The following is a 13,888-nucleotide window of genomic DNA, read 5'->3' as shown; positions in this document are numbered from 1 at the left end:
TTATTCGTGGATGTGAATACTTTGTAAATAACGGTGTCATTGGAAAGTGAGTTAAGATGAGATAAATTAAGATAAAAGTTAACACTTGAATTGTTAAAATGAGATAAGATGAATTAAGATGACACTTCAAAAAGTTAAATTATTTATCATATTTTGTATGAAAATTTTAAAAAGTGATAATAATAAGACGAGATGAAACGAGACGAGATAAAACACTCTCACTGTCCTAAATAAGTCTATTATTTTGAACAATGAGCATATTCAGAAGACAACTTACTCCTATCAACATTTGAAGGTCACCAGGTGTCAGAAATTCTGAATCTGAGATGTATTTAATGTGAGGAAAAAGATGTATAATTTTTTTTAATCTATAATTTAGTTGTAAATAATACTTCCTTAATAAGCTTCTCATTTTACGAGCTAAATTTCAAACAATATTTCCTATCTTATGCTTCATTGTCCCTTTGCCTCTATAAGTACAACAACCTACTACATTGGTAGGAAGATAAACAAACAAATAAATTAATTAAAATCAACCTCAGATATTCACATGCTAAGGCATCTTGTTGCTTTCACATTAAAAATTTCCAGATGGCATGATTCGCATATCAACCTCGAACTAAATGGTACTTTCAATCTTGCACCATTTCAACAAAAAACCAAACATTTCTCGAGGGGAGGGAGCAAAAAGAAAAGTGCTTCAAGCTTACATAAGTGCTAAAACTCTATTCTGTATGTTAAATTACCTGCGACGTTGCAGTTTGCACATAAATGGCTAAAAGACTGTTGGCCCGCCTAAACTCCAAAAATCAAATCCATGATTTTGGAGTCCAAAGATTTTGTTGGGGAAGCAATGGCCTCTCTGGACTGCCGTGCACTGGTATTGCCATTTAGAAGATAGTAAGGACGAGTAGTAGCCTTCGATGTGTTCAGGTCCGAGGATTTTGTGGATGGTGGAGGAGGTGGTAAGGTCATGAATCCCTGATTGCTAAGCCTTTCATCCAACGTCTGGCATTGCATCGGATCCAATGTCTTGACACCAACAATTAGTACCCCATTAATTTGCATGCTATTTTTGCTGAGAGCCTTCTGAGCATCAAATCGATTCTGCACCAACAAAAGTAACAAAATCAATACATACTTCGTCCAAACTCCAAACATCAGAAAGACTAGGAGAAGGCCACAAATGTGTCAAGATAAAACAAAATTATGAAGCAGCAATCATCTTCTGAGTTAAGTCCCAATTTGGCATACACTTATAATCAGTAGGACTAACAAGAATGCTTTTTAAATTTACAGTGTAATAGTAACATCAAAGGCCCAAAGAAAAGATGGAATAAAGAGATTGCTGGTGTTTTATTACCACATCTATCGAACTTGCAACTGACAGAGAAAAACATAAACAAACAAACCTGATATAGAATATGCATCCAGTTGGCATATCTTGGACCGGGAACATGTTTCAAAATCACACCACACTTTTCAAACTCCCTCAATACTAAGTTTGTATCAGCTGGGGAAAACCTGGAAAGGAGCAAAGAAACAGTATTATAAAACTACAATATCATAAACGAATGAATAAGCACATTTCGTATACTTACATGGTTGATTACTAAGGAATATGAGTCATGAAAAATAAAGCTTCAAAGGGTTTATGATTCAAGTAAGATGCATATATGCAGACCTAGAAGCTTCAAGCTGTAGAACCTTATGTTTCATAGCTGGAAAACACCATGATGATCTTCAACCTTGAAACTAGTCTATTATGTATATGGAAATTAGAAGCCCCATAGATGCCTCAACGAGCATCAAATAGTCAGTCAACCAATGAGCCACTTACCACCAAAATGTTTATTCACCAACATCCAGCTCATAACCCTATATCCATGTCCTTCACCTTCATTTTGAGACCACAACTATTCAAGCCTTCTATTTCCTTGGGTAGAGATTTTTTTTTTTTTTTTTTTTATAAGTTTCCTTGGGTAGAGATATATAAACCCCATCAGCCAATTTCCATTCACTTTAAGATGAGGCGGCTACTTAATATAAGATCAACAGCACGAAAAATATTGGATAAGATAAAGAAGAGAACACCATATATACAAATTTCAATTGGTTGCCCATTTAAAAGAAAAAAAAAAAAAAAAAAAAAAAAGGAGAGAGAGAAGAAGAGAAAAGCACTTATGTTACCCCTATAACTTAAATAGTGTTGCAGAGAACCATCCTATGAGTGCTTGTAATGTATAATTGGATCTCCTTATGTAAATTATTGCACAAGATATATAGAATTCAATAAACAAAGTGTAGGCACATAACTCACTAATCACAATTAACACAAGAAGGTTTGGTAGACAATAAATGTAAATCTCCCATAAGAAGCAATGCTCACAGTATTGAAAGTTTGATATTCCAACGTGTCAAACTTTCAATACTACAAAGCAATCTTTCCTAAAACTTTCCGTTGATACCACCTTTTGAAGAGCCCTGAGCAGAGCAGGGATGAGTAAAGATTAAAGCCAAATAATATATGGGCAAATCATTAAAATAAAAAAGAACATAAAGGTTAAAAATATACCCATAAACAGTAACCCATTCTTCCATGTTGAGATTCCCTGCAGGCAAGCCATTCCTCTGCATCTCCGGTCTTGCAACTTCCCTTGGAGGCGGAAGTGTGATCAAAGCACCAGGCTGAACCACACTCTCAACCGGTGAACTCTTTCCTTTCTCATCTTGCTCTCTACCACTCTTTGCAGATGACCACCAACTCAAACCAGCAGAACTCTGCTGGTTTTGCTGCGGACCCATCAGGGCATAAGAAGTGCTTGTCTCTGATTTGGTTTTCCCCGAAGTCAAAAAATTCTGACCAGAACTTTGAAGCGGAGTTCTGGGGTCCGATTTGACTTCTGGAGACATTGGGTAATCTGGAATCCCAGATTCAGGAGAAAAATCTGAGCGGTCTTCCAAGGTGTAAACAGGAGGAGGTGGAAGATCTGACCCGGCAAAGTTCTCACGCCATGGAGCAGATACTGCAGCTGCCTGGCCTGGACTTGAAAACTTCCCTCTCCTGGCAGAAACAGGAGATGCCAAATCTTGGAAAAACAACGATTGTCTCCCAGATCTGGGAGTTTTCTGTACTGTGGTGCTCATCTTAGGATATTTTAAATTGAAACACACTATCTGCAAACTGATAATGAAGTTATTACCCACTGTTTAGTTTCCAAGAAATTACTAAAATGAACATATTCAAGTAGTACAAAATAAAGTTTTCAGTAAAATTTAGTGGCGTATTTCATTCCAAAGGTCAAACGGGTCAAAACTAGATAATTATGAGGTCCATTCTCAGAATAAAAATAGATACTATTAAATAATCTATTTTCTTTTCATTTCATCATTTTCTCAACACTAAGGCATACCATAAATTGAACAAGGACTGCTCGAAGATTTGTTGAAAGAGGTGAAAAACCGTCTAAGAAAATACAGCTTATACGGCTAAACTTCACTGATAACTAAGTGAAATCTTCACTAAAAAAATCTCAAATAGAGCAAAATTTCTTGGCAATTGATCCGTTTCTTTTGCATGAAGCGGCAGAGAACAAACTAACTACAACTAACCAAATTGCCATTAGCATTTATTTTATTTTATTTTTTCAGAAACCATATCGAGTGCAATCAAAACCAAGCATATAACAAGAATTGACCTTAAGATACCTGTGGTTTGTGAAAGTAGCTAAGTATTAGATGCGCAAATCCAGGCTCTTGAAGCTAAAATCCCTCAATAATGCACAGAAATTGCACTGCAGAATATAAGCCTATAGAAAATTTAAGAAATCCCTCTGTTTGGTAGCTGAGAAATCGAATAAAAAACAAGATTAGCAATTTAGAACCTAAGAACATTCCACTCAGTAGCTAAGCAGACTAGCAGAGAACTCATTATCAGAGCGAAATAAATTTATCATCTACAACTTTTGTCCTCTGTTTGGTCGCCAGGAAAACCAACAAATAAATGACAAATCACCTCAGATAAACGAAATCATGTATGCTAGGCTAGTGAAAATTCGGAAGCTCAGAATTGCAATAAAAGAAATCCAAATTCCCGTTTAAATTCGTTTCTCGCGTTTTCTCGGCAACCGAACAGAAATGAGAGAGAGAGAGAGAGAGAGAGTACCCGGCCAGACTGGAGGATTGAACTCTGTTGTTTCGGGTTTCTGAAAGCCAAAACCTCAATCCAAAGAAAATTCTTCGATATTTATAGAAAGGGTATGTCCGAGATGACGTAAATACCCTACTTCCACTTACATTTTGGTCTTCATCTGTTCGCTACCATTGAGGTTACTTTTGTCCCCTTGTAATCTTTTTTGGGAAGAAACATAATCTTTTCAGGTTATGTTCGTTTTCACATGCCTAGAAAAAGATGGATTGTTTCAACTCAGCATGTTAGACATAAGATTCATATCAATACCAACTGCTCGATCCTAATGGCCTTATAATCTGATCATGACAATTCCATCTTCCGTGTTTGCATGATCTGAATATAAAATGGTTGAATTCTTTTGAACAACCCATTGCCATCCCGGCCAGTTTCTAGCATGTATACATCGGAGATCATGATCATTGGAAACAGACAGAGACTCCGAATCGAAGCTTATTGAGATGATATAGCATTATTCATCAACCCTTTAAGATATTAATGTTCCCCAATAATAATCTGATGTACCTTAATTATCACAAGAAAATTAATTTAATTTGCAGCTTCTACCTTCGAAATGAACTGATACTTACGGTGTGCATGAAGCAGTAGTAGTACTAGACATCTCTCAGGAAAATTGCCATCGGATAATGAAATGGTTTTATTGCGGATTATGATGATCTTTCCATATGATTATTGTATATACATTATAAAAATGATGATCATGAGCACCAAACAACATATATAACAATAAGTTTAAAAAAAAAAAAAAATGGGGCTGAGAAGGGTGGCCTGGGTTCCCTCAGCCTCACTTAATCCGGAGATTCTACATCATTTTCTGTAGTGCAGGCGCACAGGCGAGATCTTCCAATGATGTGAACCTTCATCTCCTTGCCCCCAACAGGCTGATCATGAGCATGAAGCTGCTGCTTTTCCCCTCCCGTTTTTCTCTCTGCCTGATCATGATTTACTGGAACCAATGGCCTCGATTCCTATATATGTACATAGACATAAGCATCAGCACGCATGCAGCATGGATACAAAATTAGAAAAACACTTGGAAGCATTAATATATGTAGCTTGTTCGGACTTAATTCAGACCTCATTAAAGCGCAGCTGATCAGTGAATAGAGCGGATGCTTCATTTGGTTTCATCCTTTGAACAATATCTGCAGCCACTTCCTGCAGTACAAAATGGCAAAAGGCTGGTGTCAGATCATCAAGTACATGATTCAAATCAAGACGATTTTGTCTGGCGTACGAGGATGTCGTAAAACGCATTAATAAAAAATTATTGTAAAGTAATTAATCATCTTCCAATTAAATGACCAAATTAAAGGGAAAAAAATTAGAAAAATGATATAGTTACTACTCCACTATAACTTATTTACTATTTTTTTATATTTGATTTTTTTAATTTTTTATTTTACTTAATGATTAAGGAAGTGAGTATTAGTAAAATTATATTTTTTTTAATTTTTTCTTAGTGATTAAGAATGTTAAAAAAATACTTAAAAAAATGAAATAAAAATAAAAAAAACTTGTAATACACTTAAATAATGGATGGGTAATAATAGAATAGTAAGCCTATCACTATCCAAAAAACTAAGACCCTCGCTAAGCATAAAACTAAGCTGCAAAAGACGAATTCAATAAGAATTGAGATGATTTTTTTTTTTTAAGTAATATTTTACGTACCCTGGCATGGTTAAGTTGTAGTTGATTCAAGGTCTTGGGCTCTGTTTCAATGGAGCAACGGATGTTATTTGCCATATATAGCACAGAAACCCGAGTGCTCTCTTAATAAAAACAATAATTGGGTAGCAAATGCGGCATGTTGCCCATCAGTGCCATCACCACGACCAGCACTAGTGTAGTAGTACTCTTACGACTGTTGTTGTCACTGCCTCAAGACTTGTCTATGTGTGTGTATATATAGCCACAACGAACAGGCAATTAATTAATGACATGATTTTATATATTTTGGTCACGGAATCACTTGAGTTTTAAGTGCATGCATGCAGAAGCTAGCTAGAGGTTATATCAATAGGGCATTTTGCTGATCAACTAGATCTCCCACTCATTCATTCGCATCCCGTGCACTATCTCTGCACAAATCTCATTCATGTCACTTCTACTTTAAAGTACTGCAAAAGCAAATATGCATGAATCACGGATTGAAATCTTTTTCAGGGTAGGATCGAGGAACAACATTAATTGGTCTCGTGCGGAGGATTGGTACTGCTTTTATAATATTAGCTGTAGATTTGGTGTGACAGCAAACTTGATGGTTGTTTATATCATTCTGATTGGTGAGATCAGGGAAAGGAAATTAAAGCTGGCGAGTATATATATGTGGACCTGATCATAGGGAGGTGCATCCATGCCAAAAGCTCAGCCCCAATCAGTACTGGGACTATATATGTCACGTCTATCAAATAAGTTTGGACTACACAAAATTAGTAGTAGTACTGACCTGCTACTGTTCATGGTGAGTTTGTGCGTATACACGAATAATTTCGGTCCAAAATTACGTACGTCTAAAAATGAGTTTAATTATCTCCAAGCTTAGCTTAATGGGCTGCATAAAGTGGTGATCTACTACTTATTTAATCAGGACAGTTATAAATGAAATATCTATTATATATATAAATGCAAGGAACAGTATTTTATTTGACACTTTTTTATTTCAATTTTATCCCTACTTATAACTTTTCTCTCCACTTTCAATTTTCCACTTTTGTGCCTCTATAGTTATCCCTGCTTTTTTATTTATTACCTCTTTGCCCTCAGTTTTATTATTTCTGACAATTTTGCCCCTAATTTTGTATATATTTTCCCATTCTATCCTTCACCTCTGTTACGTTCTGATCTATTTTAATTTTTCCAGTTGTGACCATATATTCTATTCAATTCTTTATGGTTTTGCCCTTTCATTTTTCTTTTTTAACTATTTTAAGCGTTGGTTCCCTTTTTAAGCTTGTGTTTTGATTGCATATTTACAATTTTGCCCACTTATTTTGACGTTTTCTTTTTCACTGCTTCTACCAAATGACTATATCTGTAAAATCATTTATTTGTCATAAAAAATGATTTTATCCTCTGGCATGTTTATCCTAGATTGTAACTGCAACTTACTATAAAAGTTTTCGCTTTCTTCAATTTATACAGTTCATTTCTCCATTTTCTTCTTATTAAATCCTTTTTATTTTCACTGCGTTTTCTTTCACCGCCTCCACTGAATGCATAGATCTGTAAATTAAAAAAAAAAAATTCACGATTTTATTTACCACTTGGTATAAAAGTTTATTTGTCTCTTCATATAAAAGTTATTATCTTGTTCAATTAATACTACTTGCTATCTCATTCGGGTTTTGCTACACAACCTCCCAACACCCCAACATCCCACCTTTTTTTAATTTTTTAATATTTTTTAATATTTTTTTTGAATTTATTCTTTTTAAATTAATTTAATTATTTTATTCATTATTTATATATTAAATATTTGATAAAAAAATAAAATAATAAAAATTAAAAAAAAGGTGTGATGTTGGGAGGTTGTGTAGATTTTTTTCATCTCATAAAATCTTAAATCTCCATCCTTTTCATTGTTTCAACTATAAACATTGACAAATCTGCTTCTTTTTTCCTCAGCTTTCGACATCTCCCGGTATGATTTCTTATGAACAAAATACTTCTGATTATGTATTCAGTTATTTGCTTATATGCAGTAGTTAGATGTTAAAAAAAAAAAAAAATTAATACCATGAATTCTTTTTGGATGATTTGCTTACATGCTGTCGTTGTTTCTTACATCTTGTATTATGTATTTGTCTTAGCACATATAAATGATTATTTGTATGCTGAGATTTGAAGAACAAATAAACTAGTCATTATTTTATTATTTAAACAAAAAAATATCCCAATAATAAAGAAAAAAAAGGCGAATAGATTAAATAAAATAACCAAACTTCTTTGAACCCAAGTCTTCCATACAGTGTTAGACCATATCGACCAACATAAATCATAGAAGAACATGTATGTCTAACAAAAAAAATAAAGAGTAGTACCAGGCTGCCAACCAGCACTGACTGCTGGGCGATTGCTGGGCGTGCAACCTAGCACAAATGTTATTGTTTATTTTTTTAATTTTTTTGTTTTCATATTTCTTTTACATATTTAAATATTTTTAAAAAATAAAAAATACATCAATACACTAAAAATCACTTCTTTAATTATGAAGTAAAAAAATTTAAAAAAAAATTAATTGATGAGTGGTCAAATGCAGCAATAAAATTGGAGTGGCACGGTAACTTTATTCTTAATGTTTTACTTAGACAAGTGTGCTATATTATTTTGTTATTATTATTTAATAATTTTTTAATATTTCATTTTTTTTATCTTAATAATAGTAAAGAAAAAGTTTATGAAAATTTTTGAAATAAATTAAGACAATCTGATTTTGATTTTTAAACTAAGAGTTAAACAACCTTTTTGAGGCAATGATGAAATTATAATGTTAAATTTTTTTTATACATATTTAAAAATAACAGTAAGGTGACATATAAATTATGTTAAATTGGGCATGGGCATATGTGCAGCGCACGTTGCCCTTACTAGTCATATATATATATATATATATATATATATATATATATATATATATATATGAGTACTGTTAAATTTACAAAATAATTATACAAAATAATCTCACAAATTAATGTAATTTCATCTGATCTGTTATATCTATTTTATAATAAAAATAATTTTACAATTTGACAAACCATGTCAAGCCACATCAATTTGTGCGATTGTTTTTATATAATCCCTTTATTGCTAAAGTATTTCTCTATATATATATAAATATATTGCAATCTAACGTACCATGTCAAGTTACGTCAATTTATAAAATTGATTTTATGTAATTTTTTTATAGCTAGAGTATTTCCTTATATATATATATATATATATATATATATATATACGGCTAGCTGCTAGCATATATGCATATGAAAAAGTATATCTGCACCCGGGAAGGGCAATTGCCATTCCTCCACGCGTACAAATGAAATGGTGCGTTTCATGTACACCAGTTCTCCCTCCCTTTCCTCTATCATAGACAGAGTAACAATCTACCAAATCGTGCCAATGGCAGACTCTCTCGCTCTTGATGTGACTCTCATGGCAACCTCCACAAAACAAGTAGGTAAAATTCGCCAAATCGTGTGGCTCAACAAGTCATGCTGCGGCAGAAGCACATGAACCCTCGGCGCCAGACCAATTCATGTCCCTCTTCCTATTCTAATTCCGGTCAGTGCATCCCGCCCGTTTTTATCACGCTTTATGTAGGTCAGGAACGCAAATGCTTTCTGATTCTCACTCAATTCCTGAACCTACTCGTGTTTGTAGGTCTAGTGAAGAAAGCCGAGGAAGAGTTTGGATTTTAGAGAACCGGTGGTTTGGTTTTGCCCTGCGAGGTTGGGTTTTTTCGAAAAAATGTTGAAACTTTTGGAGATCGATGAGAATGGATTCCGTGGGCTTGGTTTGGATGATTTCTTGAAGCTGGTTTTGGAAATAGGTTCTGAATCTTGCAATGAAGCAACATCAAGTTCATTTCACATGGCCACTCCCTTGCTACAAAAAGCAAGGGTCTAACACTGCTTGTTTCTTAATTGCTTGCTTTTATTTTTTTTTTCTTTTTATTTTTCTCTTGTTATTAAATTATATATGATGGTAGAGAATTTGATGCTCTCCTGTTACTTTTGGAGGTTATTGTTTGGAGCCATCCTTGAGTCCATCGTTTAGTTTTAATGTGATATCTCGTTTTTACGTGTATTTTCACTGAAAGAATATTTTACTTTAATTAAATATTAGTTCTTTTATTTTAATTTATTGTATTTTAATTGGTTTTATTTATTATATTTTAGCTTGATGTGGTGTTTAAATTATTTTAGTTGTTTTATAGTTTTTAAAATTGTTTTTATCGAATCAGTTTTTGGATTCCGGAGGTGAGGATTGGACCTCATTTTTTTCCTCATCTTTTCTTTTTCTTTTTTCTTTTTCTTTTTCTCTTTTCCTTTTCTTTTTCTTTTCCTTCTTTTCTTTTTTCTTCTTTTTTTCTTTCTTCTTTCCGGTTCTCTTCTGCGAGACGTACGTGCTCTCTCTCTCCTCTGTCGCCTTTTGCCTTCTCAGCCCAGACCACCGTCGTCTGGCCACCGTGGCCTACATCACCCACCCAGTTCTCTTCCCCACCGACCGGTGAACCTCCCCACCAAGTTTCATCTCCATCCAAGCCGTCGTTTGCCGCCGAAAGCCCCTCCAAGCCGCATGATTTTTGTGCATTTTCGCCGTCGTCGTTCCACATCCGACCACCATCTCTTCACCATTTCATTAGGGGTGCTACCCGCACCATACGGTGCGGGGTAGACCCCCCCCCCCCGCATGGGGCGGATGGGGTAAATCACCCTCGTCCCCCGCCCCCGGTGTGCGGGGGCGGGGTACCCCGTCCCGCATGACGGGGTACGGGGTGGGGGGGCAATCCATCCGGCCCCCCGAATCTTCATCTTAGTTCCTACCTCCTATTTCGAAAAGTCCGAAGAGAATTTATTCTCGGCAAACGGATCTAAGATGAAGATTCGCTATGAGTTGAACACAGCTCATATTTGCCAGGACAATGTCTGCTTTAAGATTCCTTCTGTGCTTGTTAAGAATTTGACTCATGATGTTATTCTTGGTATGCCCTTTCTTAACATGATTTATCCATTCCTTTCTGAAGCCGATGGGATCACCACTGACCCCTTTGGACAGAAAGTTAAGTTTAAATTTGCTTCTAAGTTTGAACGTGATACTGCTAGAAGATCTGTGTTTCTGCTCTCTGCAAAAAGAAAACATTTAGATTTTCTTAAACAAGAAATTAGATTCAAACGTGTTTCTGATAATTTGAATGATTCCTTGCTTAGATCTAAAATCGAAGATTTTCAAAAAACTTTGATTTATGAAGTCTGCTCGGAACTTCCTAATGCTTTCTGGCATAGGAAGAAACATGTTGTTTCTTTACCTTATGTTAAAGATTTCTCTGAAAACTTAATTCCAACCAAAGCAAGACCTATTCAAATGAATAGAGAAACTTTGGAGTTTTGCAAAAATGAAATCCAGGATCTTCTTGCTAAAAATATCATCAGGCATAGTAAGTCACCCTGGTCATGTGCAGCTTTTTATGTTAAGAAAAATGCTGAGATTGAGCGAGGTACACCCCGTTTAGTCATTAATTACAAACCTTTGAACAAGGTGTTAGAGTGGATTAGGTATCCCATTCCTAACAAGAATGACTTGGTTCATAGATTGAGTGATGCAATTATTTTCTCCAAGTTTGACCTTAAGTCTGGATTTTGGCAAATCCAAATTAGGGAGTCTGACCGGTACAAGACTGCTTTCACTACTCCATTCGGTCACTATGAGTGGAACGTCATGCCATTTGGGCTGAAGAATGCTCCTAGTGAATTCCAAAATATTATGAATGATATTTTCCTATCATTCACTGATTTCACCATCGTCTACATAGATGATGTTCTTGTTTTCTCCAAATCTATTGATGAACACTGGAAACATCTCAGAATGTTTCTTGAGATCATCAAAAGAAATGGACTTGTTGTTTCTGCGAAAAAGATTAAGCTATTTCAAACCAAGATCAGATTCCTTGGTTATGACATCTTTGAAGGCAAAATCAGGCCCATCCAAAGAGCCATTGAATTTGCTGACAAATTTCCTGATGTCATTCTTGATAAAAACCAACTTCAAAGATTTCTTGGTTCTTTAAATTACATTTCAGATTTCTACAAGGATATGAGAAAACAATGTCGCCCTCTCTTTGCGAGATTGCGTTCTAATCCTTCTCCGTGGACTGATGTTCACACCAACGTAGTCAAACAAATCAAGACACATGTCAAAACTCTTCCATGTCTTGGGATTCCTACTTCAAATAGCTTCAAAATTGTCGAGACTGACGCCTCAGACGCAGGCTATGGCGGCATCCTGAAACAAGTTGTTTCACCAGGTTCTTCTGAACAGATTGTTCGTTTCCATTCCGGAACCTGGAACCATGCACAGCATAATTATAGTACTATTAAAAAAGAAATTTTGTCAGTAGTACTATGTGTTTCTAAATTTCAAAGTGATTTGCTTAATCAGCATTTTCTTTTACGCATTGATTGCAAAACTGCTAAAACTGTTTTAGAACAAGATGTTAAAAACATTGCATCAAAACAGATTTTTGCACGATGACAAGCTATTTTAAGTGTTTTTGATTATGATATTGAATTTATCAAAGGTTCTGATAATTCGATCCCTGATTTTCTTACCCGTGAATTCTTGCAGAAAACATGAGTAAGAAGAAGAAACCGGTTTCACCGATTACTTCACCACCTCCCAGACCAGTCTTACCAATGCTTATGCCTCCAGCATCTGCATCAACCATAGCTTCCTCCCCACTGGAGATAGCCAATAGATTTACCAGTCTAGGACAAGTTCCTAGGCCAATTCCTCCCAGTTCATTTGCTTCTACCTTAGTCACTCCATACGATGCGTATGCGAGTCCCTTAGCTACGATAAACCCCAGATTTCCCTCTGCCAACAAGGCAGAATATTTCTTAAAAGCTTGGTTTCAGAATCTGTTTTACATTGAGAAATCAGTAAAAACAGATCTCTTCCAGATTGCTTCTGATTATTTTCCCCGAGGTTTCCATTGGATCCCTGAGGATCTAAACAAAAACCTCAGCTACTATCTTGGAATTTTGGTTGGCACCGGTTCCATTTCAGTTAAACCCATTTACTGCAAAGTTGATCCTGCAAGGGTCATCTTTCACAACTGTTTTATCATTTCAGTCATAACCGAAGAAGAATGGGAAACCCACCCATCTACCTTCAAAACAATCAAGGATTTTAATGCTCAGTATAATTATTATGATTATATTGAAGCTTGGTTAAGATTTCCTTTGTTTCAAACACCAGCTATGCAGCACTCTTGGTTTTTCAATTTCAACAAGAACTGCAAGCAATCATTTCCTTTGTGGTTTCAAAAATGGTGGCATTTCTTTGGCCCCATTGATGATTTGTTTCCTGATAGTCTTCAGAAGGCTATTAAACATTTTACTGTTTCCAGTGTATCAAAAATGAAAGGACGAGACATCTTGCTCCCACCCTTACTCCATTTCTGTGCCAAATACAAAACTCCTTGGATTTGTAGATGGCAATACACTAAAAAAGATTACATGTTAATTCGACAATATTTTGTCAAGTGGTGGGATAAATTTCCTCACACTAACGATATTGTCTCAAGAATTTCAGCTGATTTTCCCCTTGTTGTTCCTAACCTCAAGGATAAACAACAATTCCCTTCCCCCACCCCAAATCAAGCTTTGATTACATATCCAACCATTCCAGGTTCAAGTGATCAAGCTTCAGGTTCAGGGTCAAAGAATTCTTCATCAAAACAGAAGAAAAAGTCACCTTCCGGCAAAAAGAAGAATTCTACAGCTTCATCCTCTTCTCCAAAACAGAAGAAGCAGGATTTACTTTTACAACTTGAACTGTTGAAGAAGTCCATTGAACAGACCTCCAACAGTGAAGGTTTGGATAAAGAGTCAGAAGCTTCGTCAACAGAGTCGACGGCCTCTGATCCATACAGCAACATTTTTGGACATGACT

The 13,888-nt window shown here is 35.4% G+C and overlaps 1 protein-coding gene and 1 long non-coding RNA gene across 3 annotated transcripts; one reads left to right on the top strand and one right to left on the bottom strand.

The window, feature by feature from the left end:
- Window positions 1-545: 545 nt before the first annotated feature.
- On the bottom strand, window positions 546-6,026 carry LOC122301015 (nuclear pore complex protein NUP35-like). 2 transcript variants are annotated; one of them, XM_043112067.1, is made up of 7 exons: window positions 5,885-6,026; window positions 5,288-5,368; window positions 4,166-5,178; window positions 3,709-3,844; window positions 2,576-3,177; window positions 1,413-1,524; window positions 546-1,107 (listed from the first exon to the last, which is right to left on the bottom strand). In XM_043112067.1, the coding sequence occupies exons 5-7, from the start codon at window positions 3,145-3,147 to the stop codon at window positions 796-798; spliced, it is 996 nt and encodes a 331-aa protein (XP_042968001.1). In that variant the 5' UTR covers window positions 3,148-3,177; window positions 3,709-3,844; window positions 4,166-5,178; window positions 5,288-5,368; window positions 5,885-6,026; the 3' UTR covers window positions 546-795. The 2 variants fall into 2 exon arrangements, with proteins under 2 accessions (XP_042968001.1, XP_042968000.1); XM_043112066.1 differs by having other exon boundaries at window positions 2,576-3,184; window positions 5,885-6,023.
- Window positions 6,027-9,223: 3,197 nt separating this feature from the next.
- On the top strand, window positions 9,224-10,074 carry LOC122295392. Its single transcript, XR_006238046.1, has 2 exons — window positions 9,224-9,496; window positions 9,596-10,074. It is a non-coding gene; the product is annotated as an uncharacterized LOC122295392 (long non-coding RNA).
- The last annotated feature ends 3,814 nt before the right edge of the window (window positions 10,075-13,888 follow it).

The sequence above is a fragment of the Carya illinoinensis genome, chromosome 2 (assembly GCF_018687715.1).
Source record: "Carya illinoinensis cultivar Pawnee chromosome 2, C.illinoinensisPawnee_v1, whole genome shotgun sequence".
Classification (NCBI taxonomy): domain Eukaryota; kingdom Viridiplantae; phylum Streptophyta; class Magnoliopsida; order Fagales; family Juglandaceae; genus Carya; species Carya illinoinensis.
Note: the sequence above shows the minus strand (reverse complement) of the source record. Positions and strands in the feature narration are given on the sequence as shown.

Coding starts and splice junctions, on each gene's coding strand:
- LOC122301015 (XM_043112067.1), bottom strand. CDS start 3,147: ATGAGCACCACAGTACAGAAAACTCCCAGATCTGGGAGACAATCGTTG. Junction 1,525..2,575: donor GAATGGGTTACTGTTTATGG/GTATATTTTTAA, acceptor GCTCCTTTCCAG/GTTTTCCCCAGCTGATACAA. Junction 1,108..1,412: donor GGATGCATATTCTATATCAG/GTTTGTTTGTTT, acceptor TTGTTGGTGCAG/AATCGATTTGATGCTCAGAA.